General features: G+C 43.5%; 4 protein-coding genes across 5 annotated transcripts; 3 read left to right on the top strand and 1 right to left on the bottom strand.

Annotated features, from left to right (window-relative positions):
• Positions 1 to 244: 244 nt before the first annotated feature.
• On the top strand, positions 245 to 5,258 carry LOC102721506 (respiratory burst oxidase homolog protein B-like). The gene is made up of 11 exons (XM_040529558.1): positions 245 to 801; positions 901 to 1,060; positions 1,478 to 1,526; positions 1,635 to 1,748; positions 1,846 to 2,277; positions 2,810 to 3,196; positions 3,286 to 3,384; positions 3,510 to 3,625; positions 3,728 to 3,830; positions 3,939 to 4,012; positions 4,213 to 5,258. The coding sequence occupies exons 1-11, from the start codon at positions 264 to 266 to the stop codon at positions 4,841 to 4,843; spliced, it is 2,703 nt and encodes a 900-aa protein (XP_040385492.1). The 5' UTR covers positions 245 to 263; the 3' UTR covers positions 4,844 to 5,258.
• A 1,119-nt stretch (positions 5,259 to 6,377) lies between these two features.
• LOC102714792 lies at positions 6,378 to 9,679 on the top strand. Of its 2 annotated transcripts, XM_040529517.1 has the most exons (9): positions 6,378 to 6,579; positions 6,678 to 6,716; positions 7,303 to 7,356; positions 7,763 to 7,816; positions 8,331 to 8,384; positions 8,495 to 8,566; positions 8,668 to 8,772; positions 8,965 to 9,021; positions 9,357 to 9,679. In XM_040529517.1, exons 1-9 carry the CDS (start codon positions 6,469 to 6,471, stop codon positions 9,420 to 9,422), a joined length of 612 nt encoding a protein of 203 aa, XP_040385451.1. In that variant the 5' UTR covers positions 6,378 to 6,468; the 3' UTR covers positions 9,423 to 9,679. The 2 variants fall into 2 exon arrangements, with proteins under 2 accessions (XP_040385451.1, XP_040385452.1); XM_040529518.1 differs by lacking the exon at positions 8,965 to 9,021 and having other exon boundaries at positions 8,662 to 8,772.
• Positions 9,680 to 10,760: 1,081 nt separating this feature from the next.
• On the top strand, positions 10,761 to 16,347 carry LOC102715075 (polyprotein of EF-Ts, chloroplastic). The gene is made up of 4 exons (XM_040529748.1): positions 10,761 to 10,890; positions 11,562 to 13,710; positions 14,621 to 15,332; positions 15,475 to 16,347. Exons 2-4 carry the CDS (start codon positions 11,622 to 11,624, stop codon positions 16,079 to 16,081), a joined length of 3,408 nt encoding a protein of 1,135 aa, XP_040385682.1. The 5' UTR covers positions 10,761 to 10,890; positions 11,562 to 11,621; the 3' UTR covers positions 16,082 to 16,347.
• Positions 16,348 to 16,951: 604 nt separating this feature from the next.
• On the bottom strand, positions 16,952 to 20,036 carry LOC102721794 (5'-adenylylsulfate reductase-like 6). Its single transcript, XM_006664551.3, has 4 exons — positions 19,699 to 20,036; positions 18,234 to 18,409; positions 18,004 to 18,128; positions 16,952 to 17,611 (listed from the first exon to the last, which is right to left on the bottom strand). The coding sequence occupies exons 1-4, from the start codon at positions 19,891 to 19,893 to the stop codon at positions 17,202 to 17,204; spliced, it is 906 nt and encodes a 301-aa protein (XP_006664614.2). The 5' UTR covers positions 19,894 to 20,036; the 3' UTR covers positions 16,952 to 17,201.
• Positions 20,037 to 21,231: the final 1,195 nt, after the last annotated feature.

Raw genomic sequence — 21,231 nt, forward strand, 5'->3', positions numbered from 1 at the left:
GAAGCTCAGATTTGAACCACATAAGTACATTCTTTAGTCTGCTGGAGTTTGTGAAGGTACTGCATTTGCATTTGCTTTTGCTCAGGTTTTTGGTTGTTGCTGTTCTTGAATGTCTTGTCAGTTGTCACCACCGGAGAAAGTTTGAAGATTTTCTTTCTTTTGTGTATGTGTAATGTGGTGTTCTTGTTTCTTTTGATGAAATTTTGAATCTTTTTTTTGGGTTGCATGGCATTGTTTCTTTTGATGAAGTTCTGAGGTTGGGGATGGCGAGCGGCAATGGCGGGACGCCGCCGGCGGCGGCGGACTACCGGAGCTCGGACAGCAGGAGCTCGAGCCGGCGGAGCACGAGGTTCAAGGAGGACAACGAGTACGTGGAGATCACGCTCGACGTCAAGGGCGACGACACGGTGGCCATCCAGAGCATCCGGAACGGCGGCGACCTGCCGGAGGTGGCGCTGCTGGCGCGCGGCCTCGAGCCGCGGGCGCCGCCGCCGCCGTCGGCGGTGCCGGGACCCGGCGGGCTGTCGTCGAGGCTCAAGGCGGTGGGCACCGAGCTGCGGCGGCTCGCGTCGTGGAAGTTCCCCGGCGGCATCGGCGAGCCGTCGCCTCCCCCGGCGGCGGCGGCGGCCAACGACCGCCGCCGGCTCGACCGGAGCATGACCGGCGCCGCCCGCGCGCTCCGGGGCCTTCAGTTCCTCAACTCCAGCGTCGTCACCAATGGCTGGCCGGAGGTGGAGAAGAGGTTCGACCGCCTCGCCGTCGACGGCTTCCTCCTCCGCTCTCGCTTCGGCCAGTGCATCGGTCAGCTCACCTCCCCTTCAAAATTTGACTGAATTTTCTCTGAATCCTGAAGAATTCAAATCCGAAACTGACTGAATTTTGCACCGAATTGTGTTCCAGGGATGGTTGGATCCGAGGAGTTTGCGGTTCAGATCTTCGACGCGCTTGCGCGGCGAAGAGGGATCACAGCTCAGTTGCTCACCAAGGATCAGGTCCGGGAGTTTTGGGAGCAGCTCTCTGATCCAGGCTTTGATGCCAAGCTGCAGACTTTCTTTGACATGTATGTGTCTTGTTCAAATTCAAGTTTAAATTCAGCCTTTTAGACCGTGTTCTTTTATCAACTTATCCCTAGATTATTCTTCGGTTTTTGTACGCAAGCTTATCGAACTACTAAACGGCGTTTTTTTTAAAAAAACAATCTTTCTAAAGTAGATTTCGTAGTTAATTTCATCGTTTATAACATTATATAGTTATAAAAAAAATCAGATAACCTTTCATGATTCGTCTTTCATCTGAAAAAGCTTACAGCCTTAGTAGTGAAATTTATGTCTAAAACTTGTTTAATTGCACGTGTTTAGTCTTGTAGTAGTGAAATTTGACACCGTACCTTGGATTAGTATGAACAGATTCGATTGTGACAGACTTTTGGACGGTCTCATATTTGTTTACTGATATCTCAGTTCTCAAATTCTTGCAGGGTTGACAAGAATGCAGATGGTCAGATCACTGAAGAGGAGCTCAAAGAGGTATGGAATTGAACGAAAGCAACACAAAATTAAAATAAGCGAAAAAAAAGGCAAATAATTGTAAGCATCAGGATAATTGAGGATTCTGAATTTCTCTTTCATTTTCAGGTCCTCACCCTGACGGCCTCTGCAAACAAGCTCTCCAAGATCCTGGAGCGTGTCGACGAGTACACCGCGTTGATCATGGAGGAGCTCGACCCCGATCAACTAGGCTACATCGATGTACAAACTCTGAATTCTGAATTTGACATTGTTCAGAATGACTGTATCTGCAATTCTGAATTCTGACACTGTTCATCGTCACCTCCCATGTCCAAAGATATCAAACCTGGAGGCGCTGCTGCTGCTGCCGCCGTCGCAGGCGCCGTCAAAGCTGGTGACGCACAGCTCCAACATCAGCCAGCTGATCAGCCAGAAGCTGGTGCCGACGAACGACCGGAACCCGCTCCGGCGAGGCCTCCGGAAGCTGGGGTACTTCATGGAGGACAACTGGAAGCGGGTGTGGGTGGTGGCGCTGTGGTTGGCCATCAACGCCGGCCTCTTCACCTGGAAGTTCATGGCGTACAAGCGCCACCCTACGTTCGACGTCATGGGCTACTGTGTCTGCGTCGCCAAGGGCGGCGCCGAGACCACCAAGTTCAACATGGCGCTCATCCTCCTCCCTGTCTGCCGCAACACCATCACCTGGCTCCGCTCCCGCACCAAGCTCGACGCCGCCATCCCCTTCAATGACAACATCAACTTCCACAAGGTACAATCTTTACTTTCAATGCCAGCATTATCATCAGTAGAAACAAAATATTATCGATTTACAAGTTCTACTTTCAATGAACCTTTTTTTTTTCTAAATTCTAGTAGTTAAGGTGGGATCGTCTCCGATGCATTCTACTTGTAGTAGAATTTAATCGACACCATTGTTCTATTTTTATCGGACGGATGCGATTAAATTATACTACTAACAATATTAGGTGGAGTAGAAATTTGAAGGGGTAATATTGTTCATTTTATTGTGATTTTTATTGTTAAAAAAATTACAAAATACTACAAATCAAATCAATTAATTAACAAAGTACAATATACTTTTTTTAATGAATGGCTAAGATTAGTTATGCTGGCAGTATAATACCACTTATAGAATGCACCAGAGAGGGACTCTAGTATAAATAGAATACGGTCTATTAGATGAAAAAAAGATGAAATGTCTACATTAATTGTGTTACCAGTAGAGACCATTGTAAAATTTGAAGTGCATTATTGACGGCGGTCTTCTCCGGCGACGGCAGGTGGTGGCGGGGGGAGTGGTGGTAGGGGTGGCGCTGCACGGGGTGACGCACCTGACGTGCGACTTCCCGAGGCTGCTGCACGCGAGCGACGCGGTGTACGAGCCGATGAAGAAGTACTTCGGGCAGACGCGGGTGCCCAACTACTGGTGGTTCGTGAAGGGCGTGGAGGGGATCACCGGCGTGATCATGGTGGTGCTCATGGCCATCGCCTACACGCTGGCGCACCCGTGGTTCCGGCGGAGCAAGCTCAGCGAGGGCAACCCACTGAAGCGGCTCAGCGGCTTCAACATGTTCTGGTACTCGCACCACCTCTTCGTCGTCGTCTACATCGCCTTCGTCGTCCATGGCGTCTGCCTCTACATCAACCGGACATGGTGGAAGCAGACGGTGAGGGATGCCTCCTCCGGTCGGTTTCTGCTTCTTTCTGGCCTCAATTCTGATGAAAATCTGCAACTTTGCGTGGTGATTTTTTTCAGACATGGATGTACCTTGCCATCCCCCTCCTGCTCTACGCCGGCGAGCGGATTTTCCGGGCTCTGAGGTCTCATGGCTTCACCACCGTAAGGATCGAGAAGGTAAAAATAAACTTTCTTCGATTAACATCAACAAGAAAACCTCGCGTCGAAAGATCTCTCCGTAGTCGATTCTGTTCATGTAACTTGAAATAATGGGGGTGGGTGAAATTGAAATGTGCGTGCAGGTTGCAATCTATCCTGGCAATGTGATAGCCATCTACATGAGCAAGCCCCCCGGATTCAAGTACAAGAGTGGCCAGTACATCTACGTCAACTGCGGCGAGGTCTCGCCATTCGAGTGGTATAAATCTCTTGAGATTCCATTCTCCGGGGATGCGCGAAACCGACACCGATTTCGAAGGTTTTAAGAGTTGTTCATAAACTGATCATGACAATGTGACAGGCACCCGTTCACCATCACCTCGGCTCCTGGCGACAGCTACCTGAGCATGCACATCCGGTGCCGCGGCGACTGGACCTCCAGCTTCAGGGCCATCTTCTCTCAGGCAAGCTTCGCCGAGCCGCCATGGCGAATCGGGGAAAAACTCCCGCTTTTTGTGAGGTTTTTGGAGATGATGACTGGCTGACTGACAATGTGGTGATCTTGGTTGCAGATATGCCGGCCTCCGATGAACGGCCAGAGCGGCCTCCTCCGGGCAGACTGCATGTCCATGGAGCACAATGCAAGGTGCAGTTTTTTTATCTGATTTTTTTGGTCATATTTTCAGTCAATCATCTCCAATTCAATCATTTGAGTAAATTTCAGACAAAAAGGCGTCTATTTTGTCGAACAAGAGCATTTAAACAGCTGCGGTTTTGTGAAATTTACTCGAAAAGAGTTCATTTTGAATCCATTCTGACGCTGCCGCCGCTGTGGCTGTGGTTCAGGTTCCCGAAGCTGCTGATCGACGGGCCGTACGGCGCGCCGGCGCAGGACTACTGGAAGTACGACGTGCTCCTCCTCATCGGCCTCGGCATCGGCGCCACCCCTCTCATCAGCATCGTCAAGGACGTCCTCAACCACATCCAGGACGACGCCGAGGACCCCGCCTCGCCAGCGGACAACCACGGCAAGGGCGGCGGCGCCGGCTCCAGGGCGTTCATGACGGACCGGGTGTACTTCTACTGGTGCACGCGGGAGGAAGGGTCGTTCGAGTGGTTCCGCGGCGTGATGAACGAGGTCGCCGACCGCGACGCCGGCGGGCGGATCGAGCTCCACAACCACTGCACCAGCGTGTACGAGGAGGGGGACGCCCGGTCGGCGCTGGTGACGATGCTGCAGGCGCTCCACCACGCCAAGAACGGCGTCGACGTCGTCTCCGGCACCCGGGTCCGCACCCACTTCGCCCGCCCCAACTGGCGCGACGTCTTCAAGCGCCTCGCCGTCAACCACCAGGGCCAGCGCGTCGGCGTCTTCTTCTGCGGCGACCAGACCCTCACGCCGGAGCTCCGCCGCCTCGCCCAGGACTTCTCCCACAAGACCACCACCAAGTTCGTCTTCCACAAGGAGAACTTCTGATCCACTCCAGACCGAGATCCTCGCAGCAGAAGTCACCGTAGCTTTGCCAACATATGGGTCCAAGATTAATATGTCAGTGATAAAGTCACTTGACTTCGACTGCAGACGAACCCGAGCCATCCACTCCGCCTAATTTACCACACATGAATTTTACAGGAAATGGTTTAATTTCTACAGAATTTCTCATAAAATTACTCCAAACCAGATAGGGTCGAAATGTACAATTAAGAGGATGCTTAGTGTTTGTTTGTTCGTTCTTTTGTTTTCTTTTAAACGATTTTTATGTGTAGGTAGAATCAAATGCCAGGGGAAGAAAAGCTCTGCACATAGATATGTTAGGGGGTGATTTGTTAGTAGCCTTTGTTTATGGTTTGACAAGGTTTGTACAAAATTAGTAAACTTGGTATAAAATGCTCACCGCAAATGTTTGGTTGATAGTGCTTCATTTGGTACATCAATGCTTGGTAACAATATTGGACGACAGAATAGGGAAGATGGAGGTGATGGGATGTGTGCACCCCTCTCATATCTTGCACACACTCATCCTAGTGCAAACACAGATGCTAGCCAAGATTCAGTGCAAGTAATCAAACACATCGTAACTGTTTTGACGATTTTTGTAAATATCACTACCTGATAAGAGAAAATTTGGAAAATATCATCACATATAACAATGAAATATCGAATCTGGACTCTATCCCCGCCATCTTATTCCCTATGCTTATGTTTATAAGCCCTCTATGCTTATGTTTATAAGCCAAAATTTAAGTTCTAAAATTTGAATTTGAAGTTAATTTTATAATTTTTTAATAGTAGTTTATTTTTCACCCTTTATTTTTAGATCACAAACAATACATATATAAAAGCTTTAGTCATAAATTTTTTAATAATTACTTTATCATTTTACTTATGCTTAATTTAAGCCAATCAATGATGTGCCATACAACAATAGTGGGAATAGGTCAAGACCCATGATTCCTTTCATAACCCATAGCAATCCTTATATGTTTATAGAATTCTAGTCCCCTTTTTAAACTCATTTTTCAAATTTTGTAGATAAAACATTAGCTCATTACACCCCTGCCCATATATCTATGACACATATAATGATATTTTCTAACTATGTAATATTTACGATGGTATCAAGCAAATCCACCCATATAGTTATTTTTCAAATAAAAACTCTGTTTATTCTTATAATATGTTTCAGTAATATCTAAAGTCATCCGTGTAACAATTTATACTCCATCTAGGAAAAAATATTTATCAGTTAGAATAAAATTTAGTACAATTTCAAAAATTTCGAGAAATTATTTGTGTTATAATAATTTATAAAATCTAATAAATTTATGCTAAAAGCCAAAATAAAAAACAAACTATAATAAAAACCTCTAAATTATTCCCAAATATGGGGTTAAAAATTTAAATTTAAAACGGGGATGACCCCTCCACTCCACTTCCGTTCTCTTTCCTCCGTCCAGACTTCTCCGGTACAGAAACGCGCCCCATTTCATTTTCAATTTCAAATCGCTCGTCGTCTCCTCCTCCTCCCAACCTCCTCACGCGCCACGCACCGCCAAACCCTAGCCCTCGGCCCCGCCCACGCTCCGCCTCACTCGCTCGCCATGTCCGATTCCGAACCCGCCGCGCCCCCACCGGCCGTGGCCGACGACGCCGCGTCGCCAGCGGCGGCCGCGGCGGCTCCAGCGGGCGAGGTGGAGGCCCCGTCTCTGGAGGTGAGTCCCCATCCCCTCCTCCCCCGTTGCTTTTTTTTCCCGTCCCCACGCTCTTCGGTGGTTGGCTTCTGATGTTTGTGTTTTTGCTGTTGTTGCAGAGGAAGGAGGAGCTGCTGCCCGTGGAGGAGAAGATCTCGGTGAGGATCCGCTCGCCTAGGGCTTACTGACTTGTTTGTTCTCAGCTTTAGTTTTTTTTTTAAAAAAAATTCCTTCAATCTGTGATGCCGACGAGGCGATGTTTAGTGCGCGCTGTGGTTGTGGTATTATTTGTGGGTTTTTAGCGGGTAATCATGTTAGCTGCTGTGCTGTGCTTTGCTTTGCAATTTTGTTTTTAATTTTATGTGGCACTAACAAGCACCAATAATGTATAAAAAGCTGGAGTGAGGTGGTAATTAAGAGATTCTGCTTCAGGCAACAGCTAGACGCAGACTAGTATTGTGGTTGTAAGTGTGATTCCTGCAAATCCTTCATAGGGGCTACTTGGCCATGACCCAAGTAGCCCCTATTTTCACCATTGTATGGCAAAGGTAGTCCTTCATAGGCTGGCTAGCTAGTGCCCTGGCCCCATACTTGGGTCTGATGCTGACCATGTTGTCAGTTGTAGTATGTTAATTGTTACCCATATTTAGTTTGCTGATTCTTTTTGTATATAAAATACTCCCAGATTTAACTTTACCACCTATTAATTTTTTGTTACAACATTTTTGTTCCTCCGAGTGACAGGAATTAGATGAATCGCAGTCAAAGCTTATGGGGAGACTTCGAGGACTCAAGGAGGTTTGTTGAAATATTGTAAAATGGTTCCTAGTTAGCTGCATTCTTCATTATTACATCTTTATTTGTTTTCTCATTAATGTTTAGCTTTTTGGAATTAGTTTTTGTTCAGTCAACATGAATGAAATACAATCTTTAGTTTGTACAATTTTTTCTATGCATCTTAATAACAATCATCAGGGAGAGTTTGATGATTTGAATAGAAAGATATGTTTTTGTGGCACATAATGTAACACCTAAATTTTGTAATGTTAAGAGATATGGTTTCAATATATAGCAGCCTAGCCTACAAAGGGACAATGGGTGTGTTTTTCAATATTTTTAAATGCTCCTGTGCTTGTTCTTTCTTTTTTGTTACTCTGGTTGACACTGTTAGGTCTGGAACTGAACTGTTGATTTTTTTTTTCAGGATTTGCTGAATTGGAGGACCAGTTTAGACACACAAGTGACCAAATACAAAATTGTAAGTTTCTTCACACTTTACTTGATGCTATATATTTTCTGTGTTGGGGAAATCCTGAGTCCTACCTATTCTTTCTTGTAGTGGCTCCATGATTATTCTTTCCATGCACAATTTTCAGAGTAACTTTTATATTTTACAACTGGAACAAAAGCAGTTTTTTTTAATTTGGACTATGTTATCTATGGATTCTGAACCCAAAAAAGAATAGAATTTCCACTAGAGATATTTTAGTACAATAAAGCTATATTATTCTGTTATCTTGGAGCCATTATTAGGGTACCTATTCTAAAATGTGTTAAAAATTTCATTGACTGGTTTGATAAGGTTGCATTCATGCATGGAAACTTTTGCACTGGCTGTAACATTATTTGAATTTCTTGCATGCAGCACACATGCCATAGCACACTACTGCAGTAGAATCGCCCTGATGGATGTATGCAGCACATCCTATAGGCTATATCACAGTTAGTGGAGTTTGTCTATTGATCTTGTTCGCATTTTATATGTTTTGCAGGAACTCTCTGATATCAAAACTGCTCTGAATAGCGAAATTGAACAGCTGAGATCAGTAAGCATATGAATCCATCTTCTGCAACAGATCTCAACTTTTGTTTCCAGCATTTTGCTCTATTTACAAGATATGTCTCCCCCCTCCCCCCCCCTCTCTCTCGCACCTAGGATTTCCAAGAATTGAGGACCACCCTTAAGAAGCAGCAGGAAGATGTATCAAATAGTTTGAAGAATTTGGGGGTATTTCCTCTATTTTGTTGAGGGTGCAATATTTTACATTAGATATTTGCTAAGAATTGTGTGTGTACAGTTGTATCTAAACCTTTTTCTTCCAGCTACAGGATACCACTGACAATGAAGGGAATAAAGGAAGTGATGAAGGGAATAAGGGAAGTGATGAAGGGATTGCAAGTGAGGGTGTCTCAGATACCCTAGAGAAGCTGAAAGTAAGAATCATTTGAGCTTAATTTACGTGCGGAATGATTGGTTCTTTTGGCAAAATTTTCAGATAAGTACTTGCAACCATAGTATAGTTAAGTTAACCAGTGTTTTATTATCTTTTAATGGTGGTATAATCTGCGTTCCAAAACCAATATTATGGAAAAGGATCCGTGACATTTGCTTTTTCCCCTTTTCAGTTGGATGATAATCCAAAAGACCATAGTGAAAGCAGTAGTGCCAATGAGGAAAAGGATGTAAGTTTTGGTGTTAGATAAATCATATTAGTAATGATCAATCGTGGCTCTATTTAGAGGAATATCTTCCTTATTTTCTGCATCCACATACTTTTTTTTCCTTACAGGAGGCTAGGAGCAAAACATCTTATCCTTCTCTTTAAATCTTAGAGGAGCAAACTTTTATTTTGTCTTGAGGACCAAAACACCTTTGAATCACCCTGGACGAATATATGATTAAAGGCTTTTTTAGCATCCATAATAGTAATTTGATGGAAATATTTGTCCTGCTGATGGTTTTGTTTTCTGCACTTGACCACACAGTCCCTTGACCTCTTAATTTCTTGTGGCTACAGGAAACTACTGCTGAAGATAGCACGGTTGATAAAACTGTTAAGGCGGAGAGCACAAGCGATGAATAAAGTAGCAGAGGAAGCAAAAGTATAACTTGAGCGCTTCTTTTTCACGGCTCAGCTGTAGTAATTTTTAGAACAGAGATAACTTGGTTCCTGAAACGAATCCACGCTCTCTGATGGCTCTATTGTCGTGTAGTCTTGTCGATCGCTATCGTGACTTGTGAAATTCCAGTCCTTTGGAATAACAATTATATTGCGGAAGTTATCTAAAGAATAGTCGTCCCCTGGAATTTTCCAGTGAAAATTTGCTGATACATTTCAAATCATTTGTCTATTGTCTATGTGATGACAGCCTGCGTAAGGTGGGAGAAGGATGTTTTTTTTTCTCCTGAAGCAGTGTTGGTTGATAAAATAGTTTTCATTTGGACGGTGAATTTGAAGCGAATCATCCAAATATAAAACTGGTTAAATTTGTAGTATTATTTATAATTAACCAACACAGCATAATGCTTCTTTTTCTTGAATCGGTGAATCTCAGAATTCTAGATTCACCAACCTTACTATCACATCTAGTTAGATTATTTATTATACATGCATATAAACATGCACTACTGCCCACCCACTCCACGTGAATACACGGACACACCGGTGACTGCACTTCTCTTAACACTTTCAAAGAAATTGGCCTAAATCACCTAGCTTACTAGAATCATATTGAAACATAACCCTAGACAACCGACTACACTTGTCAAATAGATGCGCAATAGAATTTAAATGTTTTTCGATGAATTGGAAACAAAACATCATAGATTTACATTTAGCCTCTAAAAAAATTTCTACCCACCGATGTCGCCACCAGTGCTTCAAATGTACCAATACCATATCAGCCAGTGATCATTCGTACCAACCTTTAAGTCTACATGCGTAAACCAAGAATTTGGCGTTCAAGAGTTTACACGACGCATAAAAATAATAATCAAGACACATGTATTCTTCCGTTAATTTATATCTCAGCCTTCTTCCCTAATACTACTATCTTCGTTTCACGATGTAAGACATTATAGCTTTTCTCAGATTCATGTAGATACTAATGAATCTAGACATATGTACTAATAATAAACATGAATCAACATATAAATCTAAACATAGTTTAAAAAAATCTTACGACATGAATATCAGGAGTACTCTTTTTCACATTTCTACCTATAGGGTGGATTTGTTGTGCAATAAAAAACCAACAGTAAATAAATAAATAAATAAATACTATTATTATTTTTGCAGGTGATTTATTAGTGGGGAGGTTTGGACACGAGTCACAACCCAACCCATAAACCCCATCCACACTCCTCTTCCCACGCTCGTTCTTCATGGCCTCTCCTGACCTGACCCCTTTCCAGATAAGGCTCTATAAAAAGGCGGCAGTCACCACCTCCCTCTCCTCTCCTCCCCTCCCCTCCGCTCGGCTCCGGCGAAGCGCGCAAGGGCTGGACGCTCGCCGCCGGGAACATCGCGTCGCGGGTCTTCTTATGTCAAGGTGAAGCCTCCCTCCTCCGTGGCTGGCGCCGGCGGCCTGTGCTTGCTGTGCGCGTTGCGCTGCGCTGCGCTGCGCGGCACGTGTTTGTGGATATGCCGCAGCCTGTGCCCGTGCTGCTGCTGCTGCTGCTGTGTGTGCGCGGTTCCTGGCTGGCTCTGGGTGGTGGGCTGAGAGAGTGAGAGGTGCTCTGCTCTGCTATCTAGTGGGTGGTTCCATGGCTGGTTGCGCTATCTGGCGCGCACCGCAGCAGCCTCGCGGCAGTGTACTTGAGTTGGTGATAGCATCGGTTGGGTTTGTGTAGTGCGGTTTCTGCGTTAGGCGCTTTGCTTTAGTGGTTCAATGGCCTGTGGTGCTCTGCTAGTCTGCTTTGGCCATGCTACGATGCTCTGGAACTGAATTCGGTTCCTGTTTGCGGTGAAACCGGATAAGAGAGATTTTAGGGTCGGAGATTAACATGCATGATGGAAAATCTTGCGTTTTGTCTTAGGTGTGCTGCTTCTCCTTCTCACGATGTCACGTGCTCCTAGTGTTATTTCTAATTTGTACTGTGCAATGTTTGTTTCAGATATTGCAGCGCATTTATCGCATACTGTTATTTCTTCTGCTGAATCCACTGCCTATAAGCTCTCATTGGCTTTTGTCTAAAACCAGAGTTATCTACGCTTGTGCAGGGTACAGAAAGAATTGGTATTCTGATATAGTTGCCGGACATCTCAGTCCCTAAATTCAAAATGACGCCAGTGGTTCATTGTTCTGTTGGCAATATCAGCCTGTTTCACATTGGAAGTTTCAGGCCGAGCCATGAAATCCAAATAAGAAGGTTCCACAGCACAGAGAGGTATTCTAGAGTACCATCACCTTCACGCCGTAGGCTGCTGCAACCGCAACGAGCATTCAACTTGATCAGTATCTACAAAAGAAGCAGTTGGTCCTCTGCCCGCAGGCCAAGGACTCTGTCAGCAGCAACTGTTGGGACTGATGTTGCAGTAGAGGATCCGAATCCACCTCCTTCTGGAGAAACTTCTGAAGAAAGCTCTGAGGATGCTCCTGCCACCACTGAAGCAAGTGAGCAAGCTGAGGCAAGCACTTCTTCCACTCCCAAAGCAGGACGCAACATAAGAAAGAGTGAAATGCCTGCACTGAATGATGAGGATCTGGTCCCTGGTGCATCTTTTACCGGGAAGGTTAGGTCTATCAAGCCATTTGGTGTTTTTGTTGACATCGGAGCTTTCACTGAAGGCCTTGTTCATATCTCTCGAGTAAGTGATGGATTTGTAAAAGATATATCTACCCTATTCACCATTGGGCAAGAGGTGTCAGTGAGATTGGTGGAAGCAAATAAGGAGACAGGGCGCATCTCATTGACAATGCGAACTGGTGGTGATTATGTCAAGCCTAAAACAGAAGCACCTAAGGCTGCAAGCGGCGGGAGGAATACCACTGCGACTGCGTCCAGAGGTTCACCAAGGCAAACAAGGGAAAGAGATGATGCCAAGAGCGAGACAAACTATGTGCAAGGACAATTTCTGAATGGCACTGTGAAAAGTACAACAAGATCAGGATCATTTGTGACACTACCTGATGGAAGCGAAGGATTCCTTCCTAGAGAAGAGGAAGCAGTGGCATTGTTTACCCTTATTGGTCATTCTGCACTTGAAGTCGGTCAGCAGGTAAGGGTGAAAGTATTGAATGTAGCACGAGGCCAGGTCACTTTGACAATGAAGGAGGGAGAAGATGATGAAGATGATCTGTCTTCATTAAACACAGAGCTGAAGCAAGGTTGGTCCAGAGGGACCAACGCGTTTGAGCTAGCTTTCCGTAGGAATAAGGAAATCTCGTCATTTTTGGATCAGAGGGAAAAGACAAAAATTCCGGATGTACAAGAAGCTGCTGTAGCATCAGTGGGTACTGCACTGGATGATGCAGTAGGAATTGAGCAAAGTTCCTTGCCTGAGACAAGTAATGCTGAATCACTTGCAATCGATAGTTCTATAACAGAGGTCAAAGAGACTGATAGTACAGCTGCAGTGGAGGACAGTGAAATGAGTAAGACTGAATCAGTTGAGACGGCTAGTTCAGTTGTAGCTTCTGAAGATGATAGCACAGTTGATAACAAACTCACTGAGCTTACCGCTTCAGTTTCTTCAACTGAAGCTGCTTCAACAGAATCCGTCACTACCGAGACCACTGAAGCTGCTTCAGCAGAATCCGTCACTACCGAGACTACTGAAGCTGCTTCAGCAGAACCCGTCACTACCGAGACCACTGAAGCTGCTTCAGCAGAACCCGTCACTACCGAGACCACTGAAGCTGCTTCAGCAGAATCCGTCACTACCGAGACCACTGAAGCTGCTTCAGCAGAATCCGTCACTACCGAGACTACTGAAGCTGCTTCAACAGAAACTGTCTCCGCAGTTGTTGAGGAAAGTGCTCTTGCAGATGAGGAAAGCAGTGCAAACTTGACCACTTCTGTATCATCAGTAGCTGAAGTTCCTGCTCCTCTAGTATCAGAGGCCCCATCTCAGGAGATAATTGAGGATTCTGCTAGTGTTACTGTGGAAGGTAGCACTGATGACCTAACTGTAGAATATGATAGTTCACCTTCAGATGGTGTTGAGCTGTCCTCGAATGGAGCTCCAGATAGCTCTAGTGATGAGCCTAATGAGCCAGAAGAATCTTCCGTGGTAGAACAGGTTCCAGTAACTGCAAGTAGTGAGTCCGAGGATAAAGAACCCGCTGCAGTAACTGAGGAGGTAGCAGCCTCAAGTGAGAAAACTGCAGAAGTTGCTGCTGTAGCAGATGAAGCAAGCACCACCACAGGTCAGCAGTAATTCCGTCAACCAGATCTTATCTGCAAAAGGGCCTGACATGTAGTAATTTCATCAGCCATATTCTGTCTGCAGAAGGCTTTTCGAGCAACTCTACCTAACTAGGAAGAGAATATTAAGATTAATTGCATGTAAAATGTTCAAGTGACTGCTTTTGCCAGTTATGTTTACATTTTTTTCTTGTGTTAAATTTGTTCATTAAAGTTCCTTTGTTTAGTATGAGGGTTAAAGGATCAATCTATGCCAACACTTGTTTGTTTCTTGCTGTCTCAAATGGTTAGCTCAGTTGGTATTCACTGGTTCTAGAGGATCATGCAATGTCCAAATGTCATCTCAGCTGTCACTAAATTTTGGACTATCTTGGACAAGTCTCAACAAGATAATTTGATTTGACTTCAGTTCTCGGATGTTACATTAGGAAGCTTGTTATTCTTCCGTATTTGTCTCATTTTCAACATTTTTGTTCTGATTTTCGTTTAGCATAAAGTGGCAGCTACCTATTATCTTCAATTTTTTGTCTACAACAACAAAGTGTTTCAGATTTGTTTTCTAGTAATTTTAAAGGGAAAGCATGATAAACAAAAAAGGTTGGCTTCATTATGGCGGAAATTCCTGTGACTTCTTGATTAATTTTATATTTCCAAATTCTTGTTGTGGTTTACTTTACTATGGGATATCAGAAGTTAGTCCTAGAACTTGTCTACTCGTGTAAATTAATAGATGCAACGCTATAGTTAGATTTCCTGTTCTCTATAATTGCATTATTCTCCTTTATTTTCCTGTATGCTCCTATATGCTCTGCCCCGCAATTTCTGCAGCACAAATTCACTGCATATTACGCTTTATGTTGAAATGTTCAAATAGCAATAGAAAAGACTGATGGTTCTTTTGTGTATCTGCAGCAACTATTTCTCCTGCTCTTGTCAAGCAATTGCGTGAAGCAACTGGAGCAGGCATGATGGACTGCAAGAAGGCTCTTGCAGAATCGGGTGGTGACATTGAGAAAGCACAAGAATTCCTCCGCAAAAAAGGTTTGGCGGCTGCTGACAAGAGGGCTGGCAGGGCCACTGCAGAGGGAAGAATTGGTTCTTACATACATGACAACAGAATTGGTGTTCTTATTGAAGTGAACTGCGAGACTGACTTTGTATCCCGTGGAGACATCTTCAAAGAGCTGGTAGATGATCTAGCTATGCAAGTTGCCGCTTGCCCTCAAGTACAGTACATTTCTCTTGATGATGTTCCTGAGGAGGTTATGAAGAAGGAAACAGAGCTGGAGATGCAGAGGGAAGACCTCTTGTCAAAGCCAGAGCAGATCCGGTCTAAGATTGTAGAGGGTCGTGTAAAGAAGAGGCTTGGAGAATATGCATTGCTGGAGCAACCCTTCATCAAAAATGACAAGGTTACAATCAGTGAATGGGTTAAGCAAACTATTGCCACAATTGGAGAGAACATGAAGGTCAATAGGTTTGTCCGGTACAACCTCGGTGAAGGGTTGGAGAAGAGAAGCCAGGATTTTGCTGCTGAAGTAGCTGCCCAGACAGCTGCGAAGGCACCACCAGCTCCTCCTCCAAAGGATGAGAAGGCTGAGGAAACGACAGAAACTGAAGAGAAGTAATTTCCCTCTCAGCCTCATCTTGCTCTGTGTTGCATCTGTTTGTTGTTTGTTGCATAAATTTTGCATCAGAATGTGTTTATTGTTTAAGTATTTCTAACTTTGCATTGATTCAACCTACATTTGCTATATTGTTTCCAGGAAACCAGCTGTGGCAATTTCAGCTGCATTGGTAAAGCAACTCCGAGATGAAACTGGTGCAGGCATGATGGACTGCAAGAAAGCACTAGCTGAGACAGGAGGTGACATTCAGAAGGCTCAGGAGTTCCTCAGGAAGAAGGGCCTGTCGTCTGCAGACAAGAAGTCCTCTCGCCTAACCGCTGAAGGCCTGATTGGCGCCTACATCCATGACAACCGCATTGGTTGCATGATCGAGGTCAACTCCGAGACAGACTTCGTGGCCCGCAACGAGAAGTTCAAGGAGCTGGTGAATGACCTCGCGATGCAGGTAGTGGCATGCCCACAGGTTGAGTATGTCTCCATGGAGGACATCCCAGAGAGTGTTGTCAGCAAGGAGAAGGAGATTGAGATGCAGAGGGAGGACCTGCAGTCCAAACCTGAAAACATCAGGGAGAAGATCGTCGAAGGCCGGATATCGAAGAGGCTCGGCGTGCTGGCCCTCCTGGAGCAGCCCTTCATCAAGGATGACAGCAAGACGGTGAAGGATCTTGTGAAGGAGACGATCGCCACCCTGGGGGAGAACATCAAGGTACGGAGGTTCGCCCGGTACAATCTTGGTGAGAACTGAATTGAGACGGTGGTCTTGGTCACTACCTGACACCAGGGAGTTGGGCACATTTTGATTCATCAAAGTTCATAGCTGTTGGTAGTATGATAAGTTCCATCTGTAATTCTGTATTACATGTTATTACTGCTCCCTTTTTTTTTCAGCTGCTGTTACTACTGTTGCTGTTTACAGAACAAATTTTGAGCACTCCTTTGTAGATGACAAGAGAGAGCAATATTGTCAATATAAACACTACGGCCAATCAAAATTGTATCTGGTTGTCTTTGGAAGCAGAGTTCTTGCTGAATCCATTACTATCACATTTTACACCAGCTTGCATACAGAAACATTGGTCGAAGTGCCATATTTCTTCTTCGAAATAATTTCGTTCTTACCCATGATTCGATCTCTAATACTAATTTTACCCTACCTTTTAAGAGTTTTCATTTTTTCTCTTGATTTTGTAACTCAATCCATAGTCTACCTCTCTTTTGGACAGAGGATGCTAACGATGTTAAGTCAGTCGTTAAAGTAATCTTTTACACTTTGTCAGAAATTTTATTTTTATCCATGTATTTTTTATTATTTATGGTTTTACCTTCGTTCTAAATCACAACTGTATATTCATCGACAAAAACACTATTAAGAATACACGGGTAAAAATAAAAACCCTAAAAAAAGAGAGAAAAAATCAATATTAGATATCGAAACAAGGGTAATGATGAAATTACTCCTATTTCTTCTTATTAGAGGCAAGTGCAGAAACATTACAAGTATGCTAACTTACCTGAACATGGTATACCCCAACATGCTCCAGATTACATGTGTAAATGGTGAATCTGACAAACATCTTCTAAAGAATACTGACTTAAGCTTTGTGTGACTGTTCTGTTGCTCAAAAACCAGATCCAGTCTTGATTCTGATGGTGGGTACCGACAATAAATGGTACAAATGTCATATACTTTACAGCGGCTCAGCAGTATCCCTAAGATTTACATGCTACAAACAAGGCGTATTAATTTCTCTGAGCATAGATCATATCTTTCACTACATGCTCATGTGAGTTACAGGAGCTTCTACATCCAGTGCAATTCAAAGAATTTGCATGCCTTCTTATCGCTGTTAAAAGTGCTGAACCAATTAATCCAAAACAGCAGCTCGGGGAGAAGATCGCTCGCCGAACGACATGGAAGCGAGAGATGATGCCCACACCCTGTTGTTCATAGCTCCACCCATGAGTCTCCATTTGCTCCAAATCTTTCTCAGGTCTACAGCATGAGGCACGCATTGGAGCAGCTGGGTCAGTTTGGCAAGGATGCCAAGGTTGATATTCCGGAAGTATTGGACCCATATTCCTTTGATGCAGGCGGAAATCTTTGGGAAGAAGACGACCAGCATCTTCAGGCAAATAAATAGGATGCTGAATGCTAGGTAGGGTTCACTCTTCAATGCTTCATTTATTGTTTTTTTCCAAAGTTTCGCATGATGTGTGCTTCCAGCTCCAGCTGCGCTCCACTTCCTCGGACCAAGATACGCAACTGGTTCTTGACCTGCATCAAATTGATCAAGCCAAATCTATCTTAACCAAAATCGATTTATGATCACCCAATTCCTACTTTTCCATGAATACATCCATTGATGACTATCTAGCGAGTAGTGACAGTGTGACATCTAAAAGCATACTGGTCAGGATCAGTGATATAATGGTATTTGCATATGTGCTGATGTGCATATGGCATATTTGACATTCATAAAATTGTCATTGCCAGTTTTTATCCATAGAATGAATGGCATTTTCAAGAGGTGACATTAGTGCTCATAAGCTGCTTTTCTAGGCAATCAATTAATGTACCACAACAGTGCATATTGTTGGATTGTCACATAAGAATGTCATGAGTTTACAATTGTAAATGCAAGGCATGATGAGCATAAATAAGCTTACCAGTTACAGCAGTGTAAACGTTAACAAGTGAGTCAAGATCTTTAGAACCGACAGGCCAGAATGCATATGGTCCACAAGCTAAGAGTATAGAAGGAAAGCTACGAACACCATATCTTGATAAAACACTGCAAGCCGTGCAACCAGGTAGGTATTAGTCAAGACCTTTGGTCATTCAAATAATCAAAAAAGATAATTGGAGCTTGGAAAATTATGCATAGCTGGGGCCTTACGCTGGCATGACATTAGTTTGTTCCACGGCCATGTGCTTAATCTGTGGAAACATTGAGCTAAGATCTTCGAAGATTGGCCTTGTTATTTGTGAGAAGGGGCACCATGATGCATAGAAGAGTACAGCAGTGCATTCTTCCTTGCCACTCAACTCCTTGACAAGTTCATGTCCATTAACCTTCCAAAATTTTCAGAGAGGTCATATTAAACACCACATATGTGTTTCAGCAGAAGTCACATACGAAACCTTTGTTAGCAGAAAATTTGGCAGTATATGTTGCGAACAATTCTATGACATTAACTGGTTTGACTCATAGCTGCACAAAACTAAGATGAACTAGCCATCACATCATATCACCCTACCATAGTAGGGTATCAACTGCCAGTAATCTACAAGTAGAATTAACAACCTCCCATCCCATTACACATACCACTTGACACATTTAAGCCATCAGCCCCAATATTTGTGCAAAGCAAAACTGATTCAATGCAGTGACCAATTTAAGTTCAATGACACCAACAAATTTATCCCATCTCTGCCCCTGAACCTATTTAGAAATTAGAACATCCTAAATGGAGGCATCTCCCATTGTTGCAATTTTCTGTTCCTAGTAAATGTTATTCTAGTTGCCTTAAAAAAGTGTGTTCTACTTCTCCTCAAAAAGATATATTATTGGCCAACAAGAATACACTTTGAGACATTCCCACAAGGACTATAACACCATAAGAATAAATGAATAATAAGCTGAAGAAAAGAAGATAATAGTCCACTCAAATATAGAAAAAAATCATAGCAACTTTAGCTGAAATGTCACAATGTTGGCACCTGTTAAGGCAGTAACCAATCAAAGTGAGGACAAAAATCGAAAACGAGAGATGCAAAATTCTGAAGTGCCGGAAGCGGAAGCAAAAGCTGATTTAATGCAGGACGAGAGCTCTGAGCTACTCCCTACTTTCATATTGTCACTCTTGCGTTGACTAATACTAGCATTATCAAGCTTACGAAAAAAATAAAACAAACAAAAAAACAACTTGTTTCCAGATAAGTATATTAGAAGGAATCAACAATCACCTAATCAACTCGAAATGAAATAAAAGTTTCATCAGGAGCAACTGCATCAGGCGGCTCCAATCGGCTCGAGAATCAGGAAAGAAAAAAAACGTGAGATTTGAATCGCGAAGAGAACTCACACCCACAGATTTGTCGGCAACAGCAACAAAAAGGAGCTGCGTAAGAAGCACCACAAGATCGAATTTTTGTGATGAGAAAGAGAGATCAACGAAGAACCGGACGGGGGAATCTTGCGATTGATCGATGAATCTCCGCCCCCCCAAAAAAGAAGAAAACAAAAGAACCCAAAGATCAAATCTTGCGGCCGGCTAGCAGCAGCAACTCGCGCGACCCAACAAAAATTTCTTTTTTTCTCGGAGACACACGTAGGCAGGCAGGAGGCAGCCAGCACGCACCTCCTCGGCCGGGCGCCCCTCCGCCGCCGACGAGACCCCGCAGGCCGGCCGGAGCGCGGCGACGAACGGCGGCGGCGCCTCCTGCACCCTCGGGCACCGCCGCCCTCCCCCCTCCTCCACCCCCGCGCGCGCCGGCACCGGCGCGAGGAGGAGCAGCTGCGCGAGGAGGAGGAGGAGGAGGAGGCGGGCGGCCATAGCGGCGAGGCGAGAGGCTCCGAGTGAGGCGAGCTGCGGAGGAGGAGGAGGAGGGAGAGAGAGGACTTGAGATTTCTTGATTTTTGGAGGTCAGCTTTGCAATCTTTTTCATTTTTTTTCCTTCTCATGTGGTTGGGGGTTGGAAAGCGTAGTTCTAACAGTTTTATTTTTCTTTTCCTGTCTCCGTGTATTTTGGTGTTCATGTGAAAGTAGCTGGTCAGTGTAGCTGTATCTAGAGCACTCCTCGTCCAGTACCAAAGTTTCTATCTATATTTATTTATTGCATTGTTATGTAAGCAAATTATTGATGTGACAGATCATTTATCGAATAGATTAACGCAAAAATGAACAACCTGATTCCAGATTAAAACCTAGTATCTTTACGTAAAACAAGACTGCATATCAGAGAGATAAATGGGGAGCATATAATAACAAGATACAAAAGTTAATTATGTAAAATAGTTTCTTGACACGATATCCCAGAGTATAGAAACAGGATAGTTTCTAGAACTGAGTGCCCTTAAACCTGTATTCTTTTGGAGTATATGGTATTTTGGTTATTTGGTATGGTATTTATAGAGTTTTTTGATTCTCCTGTAAATCTTATGCTCTTTTTCACTTAGAAACATCGGTGGGTGAACATGTGTAAAGTAATATTGTAGTTACAAATAGTCGTTTGGTACGTAGGTTTAGACTTGATATGTTATTATTGATATAGTGATATTTTAAAACTTGTATATCTTCACATTCGCAATGTCATTTAGTAAATCTATTCTATAATAACCGTGAATGATTTTCTCGATCGGATAAAAAAAGATTGGAGGTAAAAGGGTTCTCTCTGGGGAATTTGGTATTATAATTGTTTTCTTTATAGGGAATTTATGTCACTACAACTAAAAACTTATTTAACTCTTGAACTACTCCCATCTCTATCTTTTCGCTCCCGTTTGAGCTTATAAGCTAAAATTTAAATTTTTAATCTAGATTTGTTTGAGATTATTTTATCATATTTTATTTTCTACCCTTGGTTTCTAGAACGTGAAGAACACAAATATAAAAAAAACTATTAAAATATTTTTTATTTATAAATATATCATTTGTTATTTTCATGAATAATTCAATCGATCATCCTCTCATGCTCACTGTGATGCCATTCTGACGTTAAAAGTACGTTATTTCTCTCGATCGATCCCTGTCCTTTTAGTAGTGCCAATGATATGCTTTAATTGTTTATTTGAATATTTTGTCAATAATGAGCTTGCTTAATAGTCACACATATGCTCGAGGACCACAACTTGCCATCGATCACATGACTTTAAGGATGTTTAGTGCATTTAT

This window comes from Oryza brachyantha, chromosome 12 (genome assembly GCF_000231095.2).
Source record: "Oryza brachyantha chromosome 12, ObraRS2, whole genome shotgun sequence".
Lineage (NCBI taxonomy): Eukaryota > Viridiplantae > Streptophyta > Magnoliopsida > Poales > Poaceae > Oryza > Oryza brachyantha.